The sequence below is a fragment of the Loxodonta africana genome, chromosome 1, assembly GCF_030014295.1.
Source record: "Loxodonta africana isolate mLoxAfr1 chromosome 1, mLoxAfr1.hap2, whole genome shotgun sequence".
NCBI lineage: Eukaryota > Metazoa > Chordata > Mammalia > Proboscidea > Elephantidae > Loxodonta > Loxodonta africana.
The window spans coordinates 105,776,585-105,800,319 of record NC_087342.1 but is presented as its reverse complement, the minus strand read 5'-3'; the positions used below and the strand labels follow the sequence as shown (position 1 = coordinate 105,800,319).

The window sequence follows — 23,735 nt, the reverse complement described above, 5'->3', positions numbered from 1 at the left end:
TCCCCAAGGTATGTCTTCCTATACCTATTTTACAGCTAAGAAAACACAGGCCCAAAGAAGTCATGGTAACTTGCTAATATACAGTGGAAATGGGATTCAAAACTCTGGTCTGTGTAACTCCAAAACCCTTGCTATTTTTATTATACAGTAACAATGCTCCAAGGCTTGGTGCTCAGATTTCTGTCCTGTTTTAGCCTACTTCCTCCCTGAATAACCTCATCCAGTCCATGGTCTCATATGAGTGGATGACTCCCAAATCTATATCCTGAGCCCGGAGCTTTCCTCATGAGCTTCAGACTTGCAAATCCAACTGCCTACTGGCATCTCCAATAGGAAGTCTAACAGGCACCTCGAACTTAACGAGTCCAAAAGAGAATACTTGATTTCCCCCAAAAGCTGTTCACCTCGATTTTCTTCCTCTCAGTAAATAGTAGGAGTTCTTCAGTGGTACAAATGGTTAAGTGCTTGACTACTAACCGAAAGGCTGGCCGTTCGAACCCACCCAGAGGTGCGTTAGAAGACAGGCCTAGTAATCTACTTCTTTGAAAGGTACAGCTATTGAAAACCCTAAGGAGCAGTTCTACTCTGCACACATGGGGTCACCAGGAGTCGGAATAGACTCAGTGGCAATGGGTTTATCCAGCCAATTGTGGAAGCCAGAAACCCAGCCTGGACTCCTCCCTACCACACCCCTCTACCCACCCGATGTTCACGCTACACAAACTCATTCTACTTGAGCTCCAAGGGTAGACAGATCTTTATTCATATGTACTTCCAGTCTAATTTATTTCATTTTTCCTATTATTTCACAAGCAATATGTTCATTGTAGAAATCTGGAAGGTATAATCAATTAAAATAAAATAAAAATCACCTACAATTTTGTCTACTGTCGCCTTCCCCCAAAAGAGAAAAAATAAATACCTTTTTCATCTTCTTCATTTGATCTTTCTAACCATCTTGGAGGGTAGGTTCTAGATTACTAACCCCATTTTTCAGATGAGGAGACTGAGCCCTAGAAGGGTGGGAGACTTGCTCCTCACAGTCATTCCGTGTGTGCAGTGGGGGGCAGAATGGGGACCCAGGTCTCAAGATTCCCCATCTACTGCTTTTTCCTCTGCAGCCAGAGGCATATTTTCTGTGACAGTTGTCACCATTTCCTCTGGTACACTCAGCCCAACCTCTGTGCCTGTCCCTCTACTGTCCACTCTAATAGCACCTCCTGGGAGCTGACTGATGTCCAAGCCTGCACGGCCCAGAGCTGAGAGGGCCTCGAGTGAGAACCCAGGAAGCCTCTGTCCAACATACCACAGCCTGAGACTTCCTGGGGCTGGGCTTCCCCTCTCCCACCTCTCCTCGACCTCCAGGGCAAAGACACTTACTGGCCACAGTGATGTTGACTTCCTGCAGCCGCTGACCAGCCAGGTTGGCTGCATGGCAGGTGTAGACACCAGCATCACTCTCAGCAGTACTGGCAAACACCAGCTCATGGCCCTTCTGGTAGACCCTGCCATGGCTGGGCAGCTGGACTCCGGCATGTTCCCACCACACCCTGGGCTCTGGCAGGCCCTGGGGGGGCAGACAGGCCACACGCTCCTCACTGCCAGCCGTGAACACCCGAGGCTCAAGTGGCAACATATCTTCAATCTCTGCAGGGATGTGAGCAGGAGGGAAACAGCCTGATGACTGTGGGTCCCAGGGTATCTGGTGTACTCTCACAGTAAGCCTGGCCCTTTCCAGCCACAGACCCTCTCGTATAACCCTCTGCGTCCCCTCTTCCTACCCCCAACATCCTCTTCCTCTCTCTGGCCTCCAAGAAGCTTTCTGAATAGAGTCAGAAACCTATATCTCTACAAGCCAACAATCCTGAAGGCAGGCCCCACCTCAGCACTCCAGACCCAGGGACCTACCTGCTAGGTGTAGCGTGGCCTCCAGGATGACCGGTGGGCCCCTCTGACCCTGGCCCACACAGCGGTACACCCCTGCATTGCGTGGCCGGACCTGAGTCAGCAGCAGGGACCCATTGGCAAACACGGTGGCTCTGCGGAGGTGTGGGGGACTGCAGAGGGGAGAGAGTGCTATTTGGAAAAGTAGCCATCGGCCTCCTTCTGGAGGGGAGAATGATGGAACCCTATCTGACAAAGGTCAAAGATGCAGGAAGGAGTTGGCCAGGAACAGGGTAGAGAAGCTGACTTCCACATTGGTGTGTATGTGTGTCCCCTTGGGGCAGTGAGGTGAGTAGCAGCACAAGTGAGAGACAGCAAGTAACCACCGGCATGCAACTGGAGAGATACACAGGCCCAAGGCAAAGGCCAACTTTAGACAAGCCTGCTAGAGAGGCACCCAGCTGCAGCCATCAGAAGCCCTCAGCCACACCAGGTGAACTGTTGATGATGTCCTCAGGGTTGAAGCCAGATCCAAGCCCCTAGCCTAGGGCTCTGTCTCCCAGGACCATGGCCCTGCCTGGCACCGTAGATACCTCTCTACTGCTATAGGGCCTGGGTGAGGCCAGATGTCCCCAAAGAGTAGACAGGGGCTGGCATCTCCCAGCACCTTCTAGAAATGTTTGCTTCCTTCAAAAAACTGTGTGTGGGGGAGGGGGGAGGGGGGAGGGGGGATAAAGTATCCTTGCCATCCAGGACCTTGCTATTCACCTAGGTCCCCTGTGCTGGCTCCATCCGTGGATCTCCCCCCACTCAACCCAGAAGGCCCATGTGGACAGGAGGGGAGGAGGCAGAGCAGTAGAGCCACCACTAGCTCATATAGTGATGTTCTGTGAATTGGAAAAAGATGCCTTTCCTGGAGACTCTTTGTTGGAGAATTGTTTTAACAGACTCGTTTATAAAACAGCAAAACATTCTACTGCCATCTGCTGGCAATTTGCAGTAATACATGCACAACTACAATGTGACATGAATTCCACCCTCTTCCTGGTAGCATAGTGGTTAAGTGCTGCTAACCAAAAAGTCGGCAGGTCGAATTCACCAGGTACTCCTTGGAAACTCTATGGGCCAGTTCTAGTCTGTCCTATAGGGTCGCTATGAGTTGGAATCGAGTCGACGGCAGCGGGTTTGGTTTTTTTTTTTTGGTTTAGCTAACGTGTGTTCAGTGCACAAGCTGCACCACTGCATTTGAAGCCTCCCTGCCAGATGCCTTACCGACTGCGGTTGGTGATAGGAGTGTCATCCTCAAAGACCCACTGCAGGCTCGGGGGTGGCTGCGCTGAGAACTGACAGTGGAACATGGCCTCCTCGTTCCTTGCCACTACCACATCCCGGGGTGCCAGCACCGTCCTGGCAAAGCTTTCATCTGGGGTTTAGCAAGAGGCGTGAGCTGGCAGGTAGTGAGGCCCCTCCCCTCCTCCCCTCACTCCCCCATCTCAGTCCCAGGCTCACCAGCAATGCTCAAGGTAAAGTTCTGGCTGCTGCAGGCCTGGCCAAAGGCATTGTGGGCACAGCAGGCATACAGGCCGCTGTGCTCAGGGCCAGCTGGCCGGAGGGTCAGGTTCCGCTCCTTGCTGCTGACTGTGTGGTTGCTCTGACCATCCGAGAGGGGGCTCCCATCTCGAAACCACTGGTAGGTGGGCCTGAGGAACAGAGGAGATCAGCAGTAGGGAGAGGGGGTGCTTAGGAACCAGAGGAGAAGATACAGAATCATAGGGTCAGGGCTGGACCCCCTTGGTGTGCAAACAGGGGAACTGAGGCCTGGGAGGGGAAGTGACTTGCACAAGGGCACACAACAATTCAGAAGCAGAATCAAGTTGACGCTCTAGATCTCTTGGCTTCCAGAATTCAGGGATCATCACCCCATAGCACAATACTGTCCCACCTGAGGTCCTCTGGGGCTGCTGTGGAGCACCATTTAGGGCGGCGGGGGTGACGAACACTGTGGCGGGGGGCTGGGTGGTGGTTTGGTGGTTACAGAATGAGGTGAGGTCCATCTGAGCAGAATCCAGGATTTGTCTAGGAAACTCTCCCCATCCCCACCCTCAAAGTCTGCCTCCACCACGTGCGGCCAGGCTTGGCTCCTTACCGAGGGTGCCCATCAATGTGACAACGCAGTGTGACCTGGATCTGTGGCTGGATCTCAGCTTCTGAGGCAGGATGCTTCAGGACCACAGGACCCGCCTCAATCCCTGCAGCAGAAGCCACAGGTGCAGAGTGAGGGGCAGAGCAGAAAAAGGGTAGGGGGTGGGCAGAGGGACAGTAGGAAGTAATGGAGCCTTGAGGCACTGGAGCCAAGAGAAATAGTGTGGGGAAGCCCTGTGACGCTGAGGTTGGGGCTTCAGGGTGGGGTGGGGGCAGGTACTAGATACTAAGTGCCCACTTGGTCCCTGGTGGGTCAAGTGTGGTATTTTGCCAAGTTGCCTTACTGCCCTTTCCCATGTGTGAAAGCATCCAGCAGATAAAGGGGCTCAAGACTTGATGGAAAAAAAACTTAAAAAAGAACAAGACTTTGAACTTCCTCTTATCCATATACTGCCTCTTCTCTGCCTTCTGCCTGCCCATTCAACTTGAAACAGGAGAAACCAAGGAGGGGTCCCCCAGGGCTTTGTTGTTGGTGTATGATGAGGGGCCAGGCAGAGCCCCAAGTCTCACATTTGATGTTGAAGGAGGCGTTGGAACTGCGGGCTTCCTCTCCGGTGGTGTCATCCCGAGCTACGCACTGGAAGGCGCCAGAGTCCTGCAGCCGGTCCACAGCCGCAAAGCTCAGGCTGCTGCCCTGGGCAAAGCGCCGTTCAGTGTCCTGGACGGGAGCCCCATCGAGCAGCCAGTACACGTGCACTGGGCCCGGAGCCTCAACCTCACAGCGGAGCAGTGCTCGGCGCCCCTGCAGCGCATCCTGCGAGGATGGCTCCTTGATGAAGACAATGGCAGTCTGGGCACCTGCAGATGGAGGGGTCACAGGAAGAGTCTGGGTCAGGAAGAGCTACAGCGGCTGTCCTGACAGAGGCCACCCATCACCCTGTGAACAGGGAGGGAAAGGGGCTGGGTACACAGGAGGCATCCAGTAAGTCCTGGTGAGAACGATCACAATACCACAATTACCAAGTGTTCACAGAAGAACGTTTACACTGTACTGGGTGCTCTGCAGGGTACAAAGATGTGGTACCCTCCCTTTAAGAAGACACCAGTCTGGAGGGGACACAGGATAATCACATAGGACATGGCTAAGCTCAGATACTGAAACAAAACAAAAAAAAAAACCAGTTGCCATCAAGTCAATTACAACCAGAGCGACCCCATGTGTTTCCGAGTAGAGCTGCAGTCCACAGGGTTTTCAAGGCTGTGACATGACATTTTGGAAGCAGATTGTCAGGTCTTTCTTCCGAGATGCTTCTAGGTAGGTTTGAACCACCAACCTTTTTCATTTACTAGTGAGCACTTAACTGACTGCACCACCCTGGGACTCCATGCAGTCTATAAATGCCCAATGAATGGTGTAGAAGAAGGGAGCCCAGGGAATGGCTGAAGGCTGGTCACTCAGGTAGGCTTCTAAGAGGGAGAGGGCCTCAAATCTATAGGACCAGGCTGAGGGGCAACAGCATTAGCAGGCAACCCATCCCACCATCCTCAGTATAGGATTTTGAGCAAAGTTAAACCATTCTTCAAATAGCATCTTTGAGAGGTTAATTGCACTTACATCCACTGAGGCTGCAGGTGTTGGAGGTGGCCACTGGTGGGGGAGGCTTTGAATCCTACCCACAGATGCTCTCTGCAGCCCAGTGTCCCCTAAGGGCTTCTCTCAGAGAACCGAGCACAGCACTGGAGAAGCCAATATTCTCCAGAACCAGAGCTACTGTCAAAGACATGCCAGGGTCACCCCCATGCCCTTCTCTCCATCTCTAAGAACCCATCTGTGGCCAAGGCCAGCTTTTCTGTGTAAGTTAGGAGGTGGACCAAGTAGTTCCACGTTTTCACCTGAACCCATTGCTCCTTCTGCACTGCTACAGTTCAGCTCAGGCCCAGGTCGTGGGACTGGGGGATCCCCGCAGCCAAGGGGAGCCGGCAACCACAGGTGGAACCGCAGCCAGTGGGAACAAAGGGATGAGTGAGGAGCCTGTGCGGAGCAGCAGATGCACTGGGGAGGCGGAGAGTGGGCCAGGCAGGTGGCATGGTGACTGAGGCAGGAGTTAACACACCAGGCTTTGTTCCTGGCCCACGTGGGCACTCTGCAGAGGCGTAGAGCCACTGGGCCTGGAACACCAGCCACCTGCCAGAGATGGGTGATGGCATGGAAGAGGGCAGTGAGAGCTGGGCGGCCAGTACGTGCTTCCTGTGCTCCCTCCCACCCCCGGAAGAACAGGCCACCTGGGACTGCTACACAAAGCAGGCTCTGCTTTTGGCCAACCAGGGCTGGTTACTGCCATCTCTTCCAAACCACTGGAGACTCATCTTGGCCAAGTAGTGCCCTTCCAAGTCCCTAGATGCAGGGTTTGGTTCTTTAGGACATGAGAACCAGTCTCCTCATAAAGTCAGTGTTAAGATAAAACAAGTCCATAGTCCCCCAGGGAGCTCTGGTGGCACAGCAGTTAAGAGCTCGGCTGCTAACCAAAAGGCTGGCAGTTCAGATCCACCAGTTGCTCCTTGAAAACCCTATGTGGCAGTTCTACTCTGTCCTATAGGGTCACTATGAGTTGGAATCGACTCAATGGCAATGGGTTTGGCTTATAATCCCCAGAGCTGGGTGCAGAGAAGGGGCTGTCCCTGGGGCTGGTCCATCTCCCAAAATTCTCAGAGGTGCCAGCCTGCATCTCCTGATACAAAGACATGGTCTCAGAGCTGGAAGTGGCTCAGAGCACCCCCAGTATTTTTTCACAGGGCACTATTGGCCCTCTGGGTGGGACAAGTTTCCATCATGCTGGCCTATCCCACCACAGTGCAAGGTAACGAATCTGCCCTCCTGGCACTGCTACGGCTGAGTGTCCCCAGTGACCAAGACAACCCAAACATCCCCACACATTTCTGCACACCCTGTAGGGCACCCTGGTACAGCCCCTTTGTAGTACAGATGTATAAACTGAGGCCTGGGGCGAGAAAGGACTTGCCCAAAATCAGGCAGCTAATTTGCAGCGGAACCAGGACCCAAGGAAGCCAACTCCCAGCCCAACATTCTTCCCAGTGCCTCCCAGGGACTCAAAAACAACCCTGGAAGTATTTGATCCTGCAAAGGGGAATCTCACACCTCTCGGCCAGGTAGTCAGGCAGACACACCTCTTAACAGACAATGCCCGGCACACAAAGGCACTCAGCAAACACTGGCTGAACTGAAGTAACCTCGAAGGAAGTGTGGGGTAAGAATCAGGAACATGGAGGCGTCTGGAATGCTTCCAGCCACCTCCCTTGGCACAGATGCGCAGATGCAGGCTGGGGCCCCAGTGGAACTCTGTGAATGTGATACCCCAAAATCTTGGACCCTCAGCCCAGAATTTCAGAATGCTCTTCAAAGGCCAAAGAGAGGTCACCCTCCTCAAAGTGTGGGCAAACCCCACTTCGCCACCCAGCTTCTCCAGACAAGGTGGCGAGCCAGGAGCCTCGCCCACACAGAGGGTGGTTGACGGTTTGAAATATGATTGTCACACTTGTGTGACTGACCTTGGGCAGGTCACACAGTCTCTGCACCTCAGCTTCCTCTGCCTCTCACAACACTGTCATGGGTCGTAAACGAAATAACATGCGTGAGGTGCCTTGGACAGACCTAACCTTTAATAAATGGTAGCCCAGTGTGTTATGTATTATTATGACTATCACCCTTCCCGTCCAAGGACTTGCACTCTAAAAATATTAGGAAAGTCCTGTCAAGGCAGACCAAGAGAAACTGTTCCCCTTGCCATGGCTCAGGAGTCCCTGGGTGCAAATGGCTGCTAACTGAAAGGTTGGAAGTTTGAGTCTATCCAGAGATGCCTCAGAAGAAAGGCTTGGTAATCTACTTCCAGAAATCGAAAGAAATTTCAGCCACTGAAAGAAAGCTCTATTGAGCACAGGTCTACTCTGACACACATGGGGTCACCATGAGTCTGAATGGACACAACAGCAACTGGGTGCCACAGACCAGGACCACTCACAGACCCCAGACAGGGTCCAAACCACCACAGCAAGGAAGAGGCCTGAGGGGAATAATCAGGTAATGGGTGGGATGGAGGTAAGGGGGTCCTGGCGTTGCAGGATCTGCAGACCACCTGCCACAAAAACTCGACCTGGGCTGGGCAAGGAGACTGCGTGCCTCGGAGGGATCCCAGCTCAGCTCCAGCCACCCCCACCTCAGCCTCCAGCATCCCCTCCTGAGACTGGAGCTGCTTTGTGGCTGTGGTAGCAATTCTGCATTCCCAGACTGCCACTCAGAGCCGCCTGTGCCCCATGACAGAGCCTGGGAAACATCAAAGCTGGCCCCGCAGGGCCCTCTGTCCTGACGTCAGCTCACAGCAGGTCCTAGTTAGTGCTTGGCTGGGGTAGACTTCAGATGTTACAAAAGGCAGGGAGAACAGCTACAAGGCCTCCTCCAAGCCCCCACTAGACAACGGGCCCACCTCAGTCATGAGGCTCCTTGCCTGGGAGGCTGGCCCACAGCTGTGGCCAGCACCCACATTTGCTTGGAGGGCCACACCACACATCACTCCTTCCTCACACGTAAACAAAAAAAAAACCCAAACCCATCGCCATCCAGTTGATTCTGACTCATGGTAACCTCAGGAATTACAGAGTAGAACTGTCCCATAGGGTTTTCTTAGCTGCAATCTTTATGGGAGCAGATCACCAGGCCTTTCTCCCACAGTGCCCCTGGGTGGGTTCGAACCACAACCTTTAGGTTAGTAGGCGAGAACTAACCTTTTGTGCCACTCGAGGACCTCTCCTCATGGAAACCCATGGCCAAAATGTCCCTCGAGGTAGTCACTAAGTACAGTCACTTGTGGAAAGACAAAGAAAGCTTTGCTGCTGGCAAACAGTCCTGTCTCTGAAGCCCCCTAGCAATGCCATCTTAGCCTGGCCTCTCTGGGGCTTTTTCCTCACTGTGAAAAGGGGACACCATTATCCCCTCAGGCTACATGAAGGCTAAGTGGGTTCAAGTGTGCAAAGCCCAAAGCACAGCACAAAGCACACACAGGGCGCTGCTTCCAGGCGTAAGCCTGCTCCCTGAGCAGAGTGGCCTCAAAAAGCCCCCCAGCAATGACGGGCAGGTATAGCCATCTGCCCACACCGGGTGCTGACCCCAACAAAGCTGTGGCTGGGAATACCCAATAAGGACGTTTTCCAAGCCATTTCCTTGGCTCCCTAACAGCCATCTATATGCAGACACTCTGCTGTGCCTCTGGCCCCAGTCCCCTAAGAAAGGGCTGTATGGGCAGCAGCCCAGCTCCCGCACCCTGTTCCCCAGCCCCACAAGAGCTTGCGTCTGGTCTGGTGCCCACTTTCCTTTTGCTGTCTGGGCTCCAGGCCCAGGAGAACCATGTGTGTAATGTGTGCATGTGTGTGTACACATACGTGTAAACAAGAGTATGAGGGAGACCAGACTGCAGCAGGAAGTTTTTCCTAAGTATTCCTGCTCTGAAGTAATCTGGGCCATTCAACAACCCACGCCTCAGGGGCCAGTCCTCCTCATCTTGGAAAAACACCTCAGGGCCTATACGATCCCCAAACCTGCCAAATATAACTGGCTGATTCTATCTATCTTCTGTCCCTCTTAATAAAGAAAATTCCATCCATAAGACGGATGCCTCAGGAGTGGGCTGAGACACCAAGACTCTGACTGCGCGAGGAACTTCATCTCTGCTGCCAGTCCAAAAACCCTCCAGGAGTGTGTTCCAAAAAGCATGGGCATTTTACATGGCTGGATGTGATGGTGAGAGGCCATGTGACCTCTGTCATGCACGAGGTCAACCAGGTCACACATATGTGGCTGACTTCTCTACACCAAGACCATACCTAACACTCAGTCCCCGACTCCAGGGCCTGGGTCCCTCTGGGAGACATCCTGAAACCCTGCTGGTCCCTAGAGCCCAGGCTAAGGTGGCTCCTTTTGGGGCACACATAGATCCCTGAGGGAGGGGTTTGCCAACTTACTGTCCCCTGTCTGGGATGACAGCTCTAAGGCACGGGCCAGGAGAAGCAGCTCTCCCTCCTCTCAGCCTTGAACCCAAGAAAGACAAATCCTCTGGGTAAGAGAGTAGCCCTCAGGCCCACCCCCCTCCCCACTGAACCACAGAAGGACAGGCCTCCTCACAAGTCCTCCATCTGGAAACCTGAAGGGCGCTAAGCAGAGGCCCCAGCTGTCCATAGCACGGTCCCTCCCCATGCAGGACGACCCTGCCCCAATCTTCCGCCCCACGGGGCTGACACACTGGCCTTGACCTTTAAGGAGTTAACTGGCACACTTTCAACTGCTCTTAGCTACTCCAAAGGTCTGTGGCCCAAAGACACTGTGGTTTTGTTTTGAAGACCAAATCTCAATCGCTGCAGGAATAAGTCACTTGGATGCTGAGTAAGCCCTGTCATCTGCCCAGAAACACAACATGCTGCAGTGAAGTCTGATTCAGGGGGTTTGGAACGTCCCTCTCCACTCCCACCAGGATACCCTACGTGGTTTTCGCACCAACAACCCAGACTGTTAGATAAGCCCAGAATACAAGGGTTCAGAGGGTCACTGAAGTCAGCCACAGCTGACGCCAAGACCCAGAGGCGGAGCAGGAAATCCCATCCACCCTTCTGTCTTCCCAAAGGTCCCTGAGTGGTGCAAATGGTTTGCGCCCTACTACTAACCGGAAGTTGGTGGTTCAAATTCACCCAGCAGTGCCATGGAAGAAAGGCCTAGAGATCTAATTCTGTAAAGATTGCCGCCACTGAAAACTTTATGGAGTGCAGTTCTACTCTGAAATACATACGGTCGCCACGATTTAGAGTTGACTCTACAGCAAGAGGCTTGGTTTGGCTTCCTGTCTTCCCAGTGCCTACAAAAGGTCCCAAGTTCACTGGCAGAAGCCCTGCAGCCCTCCAAAATCCATCACAGTCCTTGCTCTGAGCAGAGCAGGAGACAGCAGAGCCCGGACCCTGCCGAGTTTTCCTGTCCTGGAATTTAACTGTAAATCTGGAAAGGGTCCCACATCCGGATTAGAGGAACAGAACCAAATCACCAGGGATTAGGCAGAAACAATCTATCAGCTCTTCTCACCTTACACAGAAACCACAACTCAGACCTGCTCTTCCCACTCCTGGGAGGCCCTGGGCAGGAGGGGGCAGGGGTATTGACCTCTAATGGCAGGAGTAGGTCTTTGGAATCTGAGCCCAGAGGGACAAAAACACCAGCCTGAGACATGACTAAGGTGCTCCCTAGCCAGCGGCCCTGGAAGTGGGGCTGGGAGGGCCACACCTGGCACATACCTCTCACCCTTGCTGTTAGCTGCTGTCAAGTCAGCCCCTGATTCAAAAGAACAAAATGGTGCCCGGTCCCCTGCCATCCCTATGATTGCTCACGGATCAGACCATTGTGATCCATAGGTTTTTCACTGGCTGATTTTCAGAAATAGGTCGCCAGGTCTTTCTTCTTAGTCTGGCTGCACTGAAACCTGTTCAGCATTATGGCAACACACAAGCCTCCACTGACAGATGGATGAGTGGTGGCTGCAAACAAGGTGCACTGTCAGAGAATCAAACCCAGGTTTCCCTCATGAAGACAAGGATTCTACCACTGAACTGCCACTGCCCCCTTCTCACCCTGAAAACCAAACCAAACCCACTGCTGTAGAGTCAATTCTAACCCTCTGCAACCCTACAGGACAGGGTAGAATTGTCTCCTAGGGTTTCTAGGGCTGTAAATCTTTACAGAAGCAGGCTGCCACATCTTTCTCTCATGGAATGGCTGGTAGGTTCGAATGGCCTACCTTTCGGTTAGCATCCAAGCACTTAACCACTGCACCATCAGGACTCCTTTTTCTTACCCTTCCAGAACAAAAAAACCCAAACCCGTTGCCATCGAGTCAATTCTGACTCATAGCGATCCTACAGGGCAGAGTAGAACTGCCCCATAGGGTTCCAAGGAGCACCTGGTGGATTCGAACCAATGACCCTTAACCACTGCGCCACCAGGGCTCCTTCTCACTTACTCTTAGTAACCTTCAAATGGCTGCAACTCCTCCAAGGAAGCAACAACAATGAAACACCCAGCCAGAGTGAGGCAGTGTGACCACATGGAAGGAACACTGGCCTGGGGCTAGGGAGACCTGGATTCTAGTTCCAGTACTGCCACCGGCAAGTAGGGTGGCTCTGGCTGATCACCACCCCCTCCCAGCAAGCTTTGTGAGCTGTTAAATTAGAGAAATGAGAGGATGTGACTAGACAGTCACCAAACCCCCACACTAGATGAGCTGCACTGAGCCTTGGAGGCAGTTACAGAAACAAAGGGCCCCACTCCCCAGATTCCCCCCAGCCTCAAGTCAGTCAGCCCCAAGAGCCTAGTCAGCAAATACAGGGCCAGGCCCGGAAGAAATTAGGAATGATCCTACAAACGGCAAGTGTTAGGGGTCTGAGGCAGCTGGAGGTTGCCAGCAGAGTCCCAGCATCACTGCTGACAAGCTGCTCCCGTCCCCGTGGCTCAGCTCACATCCCACCTCCTCCAGGCAGCTCCCCCCGCTGCCCCGGGAGATCCTCTCTTTGCCTTCCTTACTGCCCTGGCCACGCACAGTGAACAGCTCACTGCCTTTGACATTTCCTGATATTCTTGCCTCTACTATAACTGAGAAGGAGCCCTGGTTGCACAGTGGTTACGTGCTCGGTTGCTAACTGAAAGGTTGGCGGTTCGAACCCACCAGCAACTCCACAAGAAAAAAGACCTGGCAGTTTGTTTCTGTAAAGATTACAGCCTAAGAAACCCTACAGGGCTGTTCTACTCTGTCATACAGGGTCCTTATGAATTGGAATCTACTTGACGGCACACGACAACAGTGACTGAAAGCTTCATCCCCCAATCTAGATTGTAAGCTTGAGAAGAGGCAGACATTTGTGCCTGATACGACAGTTCTGTCATTAGACCCCCTTTATGGAGCCCTGGTGGTATAGTGGTTAAGAGACTGGCTGCTAACGAAAAGGTTGGCAGTCCGAATCCATCAGCTGCTCCTCGGAAACCCTACTCTGTCCTATATGGTTGCAATGAGTTAGAACTGACTCGACAGCAGTGGGTGGGGTATATGGTGCCTGGGTCACACAGCAAATACCCCGTGAGCCTTTGTGGAGGATGAAGTCACGCCAGTGTCCACCTGACATGGAATCTTGTCCTGGGTCTACTTTTATCCCACTTTGGACAACTTAATTTTCCTTTCTGGGCCTCAGTTTTCTCACCTGTGAAACCGCAGCCTTGAAACAGATGTTAGTGATTCTTTTTCAGCCACAGGCCCCTATGATATTCAAATGAACTAAACATTAGGTACAGACACAAAAGGTGGCAAATTTTTCAGGGGAGTCAAAAACCCCAGAAGTTCTAGGGAACTGTGGACCCCGGATTAAAATGTCCTTGGACTAAGGTGACCCTTGAGGAGCCCAAGGGCCTTAGGAACAGGAGGGGCCACCTGGAGCAGAACTGCCATGAAGAACCCCAAGTCCTCTGCACTCTCCATGTCGGGTGCCATGTCAGCCCCAAGGGGAGACAGACAGCAGCCAGCTGTCTCCTGAAGATACCAGGGAGGGGTCTGCGGAAATATACATCACAGAGGTGGGGACAGCACTGCTGGATCGAGACTGGGAAATGAGCCATGGGCTCAGCTGGTACTCCTAAGACCCCAGAGGTGGAGAAGGGTCTAGAAAAGACAGGCCCCAAATGGAAAGGGATTCAGTGCAGGCTCCATAGCCACCCACTAGAGGGACACAGACCTAGGACAGGTGTCTGACTCCCAGGGGCTCTGGGACGCACAGGACCTCTCCAGAGAGTCCACAGCGGAGAACACTGCCTGGAGGTGAGCTTCCCATGGTCTTTCCTGAGGAGGCAGGAGGCAAACAGAATGGCAGGCTGGGGACCACTCCCTTGGGAATGGGGGAACCAAGTCTTAGTTTGATTATTAATTTTCAAGACAGGCTCAGGAAACTCTGTGAGAGTCCATTTCAAGAGCTCATTTTCTCATCTCTGCCTCTGCTGGGAGGCTGACAGTCTAGGCAGATAAGCATGGCTCTTAGGCCTAACTGGAGCAGCTACAACAACTCAGCCCAACTTCCCTGTAGCAGGGAGAACAAGATTGCCTGCGCTTGGCCCTGCGTCCACCTGTTATGGATTGAATTGTGCCCCCTCCCAAATATGTGGCTCCTGAGCACTTGAAATGTGACTAGTATGACCAAGGAACTGTGAGTGTAATCCAGTTTGGAAACAGAATTTCTTTGTTATGCTCATGAGGCCATATCAGTATAGGGTGTGTCCTAAACCTCATCACTTTTGAGTTATAAAAAGAGCAGATTAGACACAGAAGGAAGCACAAATGCAGGAAGATAGATGCCAGGTAAAGATCTCAAAGAATGCCAGAGCTACAAAAACTAAAACAAACAAGGATCTGCCCCAGAGCTGACAGAGAGCCTTCTCCTACAGCCAGTGCCCTGAATTCAAACTTCTAACCTCCTGAATTGTGGGAAAATAAATTTGTTCTTTAAAGCCACCCACTTGGGGTATTTCTGTTATTGCAGCACTACGAAACCAAGACACCACCCACTTTGCTAAACCCCTGGAGTGTGGGGTAGCCTCCATTCCATTCAATGAGGAAAATCTTCCTTGGCTTTTAAAAACAAACCCACGGCCTTTAAGGACGTTAAAATATTCCTTAAGCCTACACTATCCAGCATGGTAGTCCCACATAAAAATAGGGCTGCTTAAATCTAAATTAATTAAAACTAAATAAAACTGAAAATTCATTTCTAGCCACAAATTTCGAGTACTCAGGAATCACATATGGTTAGTGGCCTCATAACGGACAGTGCAGAATCAAAGATTTCCATCACTGCAGAAAGTCCTATTGGGCAGCGCTGCCGTAGTTTCTCTGATTGTCCACTTCTTGTTGGGCCCTGTGCATGTACACGTTATTTCTAATGCAAAGAACCCATAACGTCAATCAGCTTCATTCTGCAGATGAGGAAACTGGAGTTGAGGATATTCCCATAAGTGGCAGGGTCAGGAACTGCCCCCTGAATTTACCTGGCTCCTAAGTCTGTGTTCCCCACAGGATGCCATGCTGGCTGCTTTTCATTTCATTCATTTAATTTCCTTTTATCCGTATTTCCCCCACGGCCATTCTGCTGTGCTTAACACAAACCCTTCTGCTTGTCCCTGCTCTTGTAAAATGTCGTTGCTGCTTCATCTGCAGGTGCTTTGAACTTATGTAAATGGTCTTCACTTGATGGCACCCTGTGTCTCACTTTTTTCCATTTAGCATTATGTTTTGAAAATCCACCCCCACAGCCATCTCCTGCAGCCTGCTACTCTCCCCATTGATGAACATACTGGTGGGTTTTTGGGGGGGATGGGGGAGCAAATCAATTGTTTTGAATAAGTGAGTGGCTGAACATAGCTTTTCAGTTTGAAAATCAGCCTTTATACTTCCACCCTCTTCTCTGTGTGCCACCAGCACCCTGAACAACCCTCACTTCTGCACCTATGCCAACACTATCTGACATGTCTGTTTCCCCCATTTATCTGGGAGCTCAGGGCGGCGGGGGGGGGGGTCTCTCATGAATCTCGGAGAACCCCCCAACACACACACACAAACACACCTCCCCAGCTTCTCCTGTTTCCCTTCCTTCTCTCCCCCTCCCCCAGTCCAAAAAGTCCTTAGAGAGGCTGGACCTCAGCTGGTTTCAAAGGATTAAGAAAAAGAGCCGATCTCATACTTTTATATTTAGAAGTGCTCTGCAAACGACTTCCCGGAGCAGATGAGAGCAGGGAATGTGAGAAAATCACTTTGCTATGCCGTGGTGATGTGAAAAGCACGCACTGCCCAGGGCCTGCCGCAGAGGGCTGCATTTGCCACACACCCGGCCACATGCAGCGATGCTTAACACATGTGCAGGAGGCGGGATGCAGCCCCTGGCAGCCCAGAGAAGACTCCGCCCAGAGAGCACCCTCTGCAGCCTGGCTGTCCTCTCTGGGCAGGCAGTGAGGCCCTGCAGGACCAGTCACCATCCCACAAAGCCCTCCTGGGTCTGCCACTCCCCAGCAGCCTCCCATTCTGAGGAGCATACTGGCTCCACCTGTCTCACCAACAGCTGCTTCTGCAAACCAACCCTCCCCTCCTGGGAGGGGTCTTAGAAAAAGATGACCATTTAGGTCTACGAGGCCAGACTTTAAGCCCAACCTGAGCCACGAAGAGAAGATTCCAGAGCTGAAGGAAGAGGAAGAAGGATGCATGGAAGAGCCCTGGGCTGAAGGGGCAAAGATGCACTCTGGAACTCCAAAAGCATGGTGGGGGGAGGGGCAGGATTTTGCACAGGGCCTCCTTCTGAAGACAGATTTCCTCCTGTCGAAACCGCTCCTCTCAGCTACCCCTACTACCATGTGTGGCTGAGAAAACGCTGACTATGATACCACACAGGAGAGGAGGTGAGGACAACTTGTATGTCCACGTACACCATGGAGTGGTGATCAACGGCAGCGGCTAGTGTTGCTCAAATATTCCTCCAATGTAATGCAGCCTGTTAGCTGAGCCCCTGGGTGGTTACGCACTCATCTACTAAACAAAAGGTTGGCGGTTTGAACTCACCTACAGGAACCTCAGAAGACAGGTCTGGCTATCTGCTTCAGAAGGGTCACAGCCTTCAAAAACCTATGGAGTAGTTCTACTCTGCACACATGCGGTCCCATAAGTTGGAATCAACTCAAGAGCAACTAACAACAAATGGAGTCTGTTAGCTGAACCGCTGGGTGGAGGAGGGATCAGTGGCCTGGATTTGGTGGACGGAGGGGGAAGTGGAAGGCAGGCCAGCTGCTCAATTAGAGTCAAACCATCGGATTTTCCCGGCTACTTCCTGGGCTCTTTATAAACTCCATTTTACTGCTTAAAATAGAAATTTTCTAATACAACAAAATCTAATTTTATTCTTTTATTTCATCTCTTAACTGCATTACTACTGACTTGTTTAAGGAAAATAACCAAAAAACCATTTAAAAAAAATCAACTGTTTAGAAAAAGCATTCCAGCTAAAGAGAGCAAAACAAGTATTTCAATCTCCAAATCAGTAACAACAGATGAAAAAAATACAAACTGATGAATAACGGGCAGAAAACATTCCTTGTAATTTATTTTTAAAAGCACCAGAAACTTGCAACTCACCCCCAGATGCTTAAAGACTAGGGATAACCTACTTTGAAGGAAAAAATTATAAGACATAAAGCATGCGCAACTAGCTAAAAAAAAAAAAAACTAAAAGTAGCTGATGCAATAACTGAATTGCATAGCCAAAAAAATGACAAAGCCCTAAAGTTTACTTCATGCCTAGTCTGTCAATCTTAAAGTCAGGGTCTGGAAGGCACCAAGATCTGGCTTCACTTAAGTCTGGAACTGTCTGTCCCTCTATTCCAGGAGGTGCCTCTTACAGACCTCTAAAGTCACGCAGGCAGAGGGAGACTGACTGGCAGAGAGGCTAAGAGAGAAACAGGCAGACAAAAGAGAGAGACAGACATAACAGAGACTGACAGGGACAGAAAGAGAGACAAAGACAGAAAGAGTGAAGGAGACAAAGGGAGACCAAAAGAGAGAGAGAGAAATAAAGACAAATAGAGATAGAGGGAAAGACAGACTGATGGATGGAAAAACAGAAAGAGGCTAAGAGCGAGATCCTGAGAGAGACCAACAGGGAAAGAGAGAGAGTTGCAGAGAGAGACAAAGAGAAAGACCCTGACAGAGGGAGATAGAAAGAGAGAGCAAGAGAGACAGAAAGAGAAGGAAAGAGAGACCCCAATAGACAGGGGGAGAAGGTGAGAGGCCGATAGGCAGAGACATGGACAGAGACAAACTGGAAGACAGCAATGGAGTAACACAGGGTCATAAAGAGAGGGAGAAAGGGACAAGAAAGACAAAGACATAACACACACACAGACACACAGACACAGATACACAGACATAGACATACACAGCCACACCCTCCTTGCCTGAAGAGCAGGTCCCAATTACTTGTTGCTGCTCCTGGCCAAGAAAACCAGCTGGTAGGTCTGTCCCTGAGTCTCTAGCAGGGCTTTGAACTGGTTCATTCTGCTTTGAACCCCTACTGAGAAACTGCATTTCCACCCTAGATATACTGTATCAAAATCTACATTTTAACAAGATCCCCAGGTGGTTCTTACCTAAAATAAATTTTGAGAACCACTGCTCTACTAGTGGAAACCCTGGTGGCGCAGTGGTTAAGAACTACAGCTGCTAACAAAAAGGTCAGGTCAGCAGTTCAAATCTACCAGGTGCTCCCTAGCAACTCTATGGGGCAATTCTACTCTGTCCTATAGGGTCGCTATGAGCAGGAATGGACTCAACAGCAAGGGGTTTTTTTTTTTTGGTTTGGCTGTCCTAGTGGTTCTCAGAATTAGTCCCTAACCAGCAGCATTAACAAGTTTACCTGCGAACTTGTTAGAAATGCACATTCTCAGCAGGGGGGTTTGAACCAGAACCAACCAGTCTGAAGCCCTGGTCTCTAGCAGAGGGATCCTCCCTACTCCTCCTATCACCCTCCCCAGCAGTTGCTGGAATTCGAGACTCAGAAAGCCCCAGCTACAAGCCACAAGACTGCCCAGTGTAACACTAGACACGAAAGGTTATGGCTCAACGGAAGAGCTGGGGGAGCCAGATGAGAAGGAAGGGGGCTCTATATACTGGATTCAGGCCACTTATAATGGAAAGTACTCAAATTAGAGGCTGCTGGTGAATAATTCACCAGGAAAAGTACAGTATCTTCCCTGGGCTCATCCATTATTCACCAAGATAAATGTACTATATTGTTATACTTCCTGACATCTAAAAATGTCTGAGCCATTAGGCCAGGAATAAGTAGACAGCAGGGTGATTTCCACTCGACTTTTCCAGAACCCCTGACCCAGCAGTCCTGCTGCTTCTGAACTTGGTCTGCGGCTCCTCACACAAGGGCAAAAGTACCCGACTCCCAGAAAGGGCGAGGGCTGGACTCACACTATGAGATCCGAGAGCAGGCCCACACAGCCCTCCAGTGTCTAGCGCCAAAGTCAGAGTTGTGCTCAGAAAAGTCTTGAGTAAAATCCTCATGTTCACTAGACCCCAGAGGTTTTGGCCATCTCAAAGAGAAAAGGAACTATCTTGCCTACATCTCTTTAAGGAAAAAACTGTTCCTAGAAGGTTCAAAGAGTTTGATTTTTATGCCAAATAAGTACTGGCTGCCAAATGCAGAAAGTCCCGGATTATAAACCTGGCTGTGCCACTAATTGGCAAAAGGCCTCTGTTTTTTAGGCCTCAGTCTCTCCATATGTAAAATGGGCTGATAGCAGCTTCTGTCTTTACCCTGCAGGTAAATTTCATCCTTACAAGGATGAAATGTCCTCAGTGAAGTTTGAAGAGCTACACAACTTTAAGGCCCTGGCATAAGACATATAAGGTGGATGGCACTGGGGTCAAGAACTCAGAGTTTGAAGTCAGCTAGGGTCAAATTCCCACTCTCCTATTTGCCAAGAGTATGACCTTGGGTACATTATTTATCCTTTCAGTGCCTCCATTTTTGTATCTCTAAAGTGGGCCTAATAACAGTCTCTGCCTCATTGAAAAAAAAAAGTTGTTGTCGAGACGACCCCATGTGTTACAGAGTAGAACTGCTCCATAGGGTTTTCTTGCCTGTAATCTTTACAGAAACAAACTGCCAGACCTTTCTTCCATGGTACCACTGGGTAAGTTTGAACCACCGACCTTTAGGTTAGTAGCTGAGTGTGAACTGTTTTTGCCACCCAGGGACCTGTCTACCCCACAGGCTTGTGAAAAGTAAATTCACATGTTAACACATGTAGCATGTTTAGAATAGTGCCTGGCATACAGCATTACGTGAGTTTTAGTTCTTAGCCAGGAGAGTGTTTGCTGCCATTATTTATTACCATTATTCTTATTTTTAGGATTTTTTTTTCCTTATAAACTGCATCCCATCACAAGCATCTCTTATTCGGTGTGGACTTAGTCAGCATTCCTCTCATCCTGACCATCTGGATCTCCAAAGTGCACTGGTTGGTTTGCCACGCATCCATCTCTGCTGTCTACAGTTGTGGTTCTCTCTGAGCAGACCCTAAGGGTATCTCTGCGCTGTCCCCCTGCTCCCCGACAAAGCCTTGGAGCCACCCAGGCATTGAATACACATACGTGGGGCTCCACAGTTCAAGAGGTGCTGCCTCACATTCGTGATGTTCCACAGGGTGGCCGATGGTTGCTGGGAGTTTTGCATTCTCACACCCTCTGCCTGCTTGTATCCCTAATGGAGATGTAGATTAGAAGTTGCTCAAGATCTCATTCATTCATTCCAAATACCACTCAAAACAGAACCACCTAAGAATCAAAAGCAGGGACTCAAACAGCTACATGTACAGCAATGTTCACAGCAGCATTATTCACAATAGCCAAAAGGTGGAAACAACCCAAGTGTCCTTCAACAGTTGAATAGTTAAATGTGGTATATCCATACAATGGAATATTATGCAGCCCTAAAAAGGATGAACCTTGAAGACACAATGCTAAGTGAAACAAATCAGACACAAAAGGACAAATATAGTATGATTCCACTTATATGAGGTATCTAGAATTGGGAAATGCCTAATATAGAAAGTAAAGCAGAGGTTACTAGGGGGTGGGGAGGAGAGAGTCATGGGGAGTTATTGTTTAATAGGCACAGAGTTTCTGTTTGGGATAATGAAATATATCTGGAAGTAAACAGCAGTGATGTGAAGTACTTAACACCACTGAACCATACATCCAAAAATGGTTAAAACGTTACATTTCATGTAATACATATTTTTGGTTGTGGTTAGTTGCCATCACGTCAGCTCTGACTCATGGCAATCCCAAGTATAATCCCATGAAATGTTACTAGGTCCTGCGCCATCTTCATGATCATTGGTATGTTTGAGTCCTTTGTTGTAGCCACTGTGTCAATCTATCTCATTGTAGGTTTCCCTGCCTTCTCTGGCCCTCCCCCTTACCAAACATGATGTCCTGCTCCAGCGAATGGTCCCACATGATGACATGTCCAAAGTAAGTGAGTCGAAATCTCAGACAATATTCTGTGATCCATAGGGTTTTCACTGGCTAATTTCAGGTAGTGGATTGCCAGGCCTTTCTTCCTAATCTGTCTTAGTCTGGAAGCTGCACTGAAACTTGTCCACCATGGGTGATGTTGCTATTTGAGATACCATTGGCATCACTTCTAGCATCAAAGCAACATGCAAGCCACCACAGTACAGAAAACTGAAAGGTGGTGGATACATATTTTACCACAATAAAAAATATATATTATTTAAAACACACACACACACACACACAAACCAGAACCATCTTCAACCTAAACAAGAATCAGAGCAAGTCCATCTGGGTGAAAATGGACCCAGATCATCTCTTAGAGTTGGTATGAGGCAGGTCTCTGGCCTCAAGGAACATCAACTGTAGTTAGATGAAAATGTCACAGGTAATGTTAACGTGCCAACTAATGTCTGGGCAACTACTGGAGTTCAGCTTTCGGATCGCTTAAGGAACCAACAAGAGTGGCCTGGAAAACTCTATGATACATAAAGGAAAACACCTGACTACATAAAATAAATGTTGAAAACAATGGTAAACAATAAATTAGGAAAATTATTTTCAGCAAACGACAGAAGAAAGGTTGCTGGCCTTAATATATAGAGTTACAAACCAATTATAAAAACTACTAAAATCCTCGTAGAAAAATGATCCAAAAAAAAAAAAAAAAATGAAGACAGAATTCTCAAAACAAAAATAAACAAATACTGAATATAAGAAATGTCCCAATGCACTTGTAATCTAAGAAAAGCAAATTGGAATGAGATACCCTGCCCATCAAACAAAGGCCAAGATTTTAAAAAAGTAACACACAACAACAGCGAGTATATGGAGAATATGGTCCTCATACTCTGTTGGTGGGAGTGTAAATTACAATTACTTTCTGGAAAGTGGTTTAGTAATATTGTACCAATCTTCTAAAAACGTCATGCCCTTTCTTCTTGAAGTGGATGATTCCAGATCTGGGGTAGGAAATATACCAGAGGAGTCTGGAACATCTTAACACACAAGGAAACTGAGCAAAGACTAGCAGGATTGAGTTAAAAGGTTTAGGGTCAACTTGAAGAGGACCCATGGGCCAAGGATGGGACCTTTTTTTTTTAAGGGTAAGAAGCAACCACCCATCTGTCAGTTTGTCATGCTGTGGTGGCTGGTGTGTTGCTGTGATGCTGGAAGCTATGTCAACAATATTTCAAATACCAGCAGGGTCACCCACGATGGAAGGTTTCAGTGGAGCTTCCAGACTAAGACAGACTAGGAAGGAAGGCCTGGTGATCTATCTCCAAAGCCAATGAAAACCTAACGGGTTAAAACAGAACACTGTTCAGCTCGCTTGCTTAGGATGTCATCAGGAGGGATCTTGCTAGAGAATGACATCCCGTTTGGTAAAGCAGAGGGCCAGCGAGAATGTGGCAGACCCTTGGAGAGATGGACTGGCAGAATGGCTGCTGCAATGGACTTGAACCTGTCGGTGATTGTGAGGATGATGCAGGGCGGGAATGTTTCATTCTGTTGTACACAACGTTGCCATGAGGTGGAGTCCACTTGATGGCAGATAACAACAACAACAAGAGTAAGAACCACACAGGCTTAAACACATGAAATAGGTTTAAAGTCCACGAGTACGTAATGATGCTTTTAAAAAAAAAAAAAAAAAAGCCCAAAGCCTCATTGGTCACCTTTTAGGGATGCCAGAGAACCAACTCATTATTTTTAAAACTAATAAATGAAGGAAAAGCATTAAGTATTTATTTTCCTTTCCTGAACAGCTATACCTCAGGGTAACCAAACAGTTAATAAGGGGAAGTTTGTCTTTATAGAAGTTTCCAGTTAATAAACAGAATATCATCATTTTAAAACCCCTCATGAAATAATGGATCTAGAAATGATTACTGATGGCTACTAATATTACAGAGACAACCAGGGGTATGTGTCTACTGAGAGATGTACACATGAAAAATTAATAAATAAAATCTGAACACAATCAAACCTCTAGCCCGATTGAGCTTACTAAAAGCTTTAAGATGATTTGTAGAGTGCATCTGGAAAACAAGAAAGGAGTTAAATAACAATGTACCAACCGCTGAAATAACTGTGAACCTCCTTCTCTCTTTCTATTGCTCCTACAAATGGTGATTAAAATCTTTCATAGTTGTTTAACTCTTTGTGTGCTTGTACCTTGTCTGCGCCACTGGATTCTAAGCCCCCTGAGGACAAGGGCTGGTCTCCCGTTTGTCTGTCTCCAACATTTCAAGTGCCCTGCCTGTTGGAGATGCTCAGGAAACAGCACTGATTTGTGGTGGTTTTTCCAAGCCATGTTATCCCTACTTGATGTGGAACCCGCAGAGGGTCAAAGCCCAATATGGGATCCTGATAGGCAATTACATTAATTATCATTATTAATTCAGCAAACATTTATTTAGAGCCTACCATGTGCCAGTACTCTGCAAGGCACTGGGGATGGAGAGCTTAGAAAAGTGCACAATTACTGCCCGT

At 49.4% G+C, this 23,735-nt stretch overlaps 1 protein-coding gene across 1 annotated transcript in view; it reads right to left on the bottom strand.

Moving 5' to 3' along the window:
• The window catches only part of PTK7 (protein tyrosine kinase 7 (inactive)), a 73,972-nt gene that overhangs the window by 19,620 nt on the left and 30,617 nt on the right, over positions 1 to 23,735 (bottom strand). Inside the window, exons 2-7 of the mRNA XM_064286335.1 lie at positions 4,597 to 4,884; positions 4,031 to 4,133; positions 3,394 to 3,584; positions 3,157 to 3,307; positions 1,909 to 2,057; positions 1,381 to 1,647 (exon numbers count right to left, since the gene is read on the bottom strand). Coding sequence (XP_064142405.1) covers positions 1,381 to 1,647; positions 1,909 to 2,057; positions 3,157 to 3,307; positions 3,394 to 3,584; positions 4,031 to 4,133; positions 4,597 to 4,884 — 1,149 coding nt within the window. The remainder of the gene's footprint in view (positions 1 to 1,380; positions 1,648 to 1,908; positions 2,058 to 3,156; positions 3,308 to 3,393; positions 3,585 to 4,030; positions 4,134 to 4,596; positions 4,885 to 23,735) is intronic.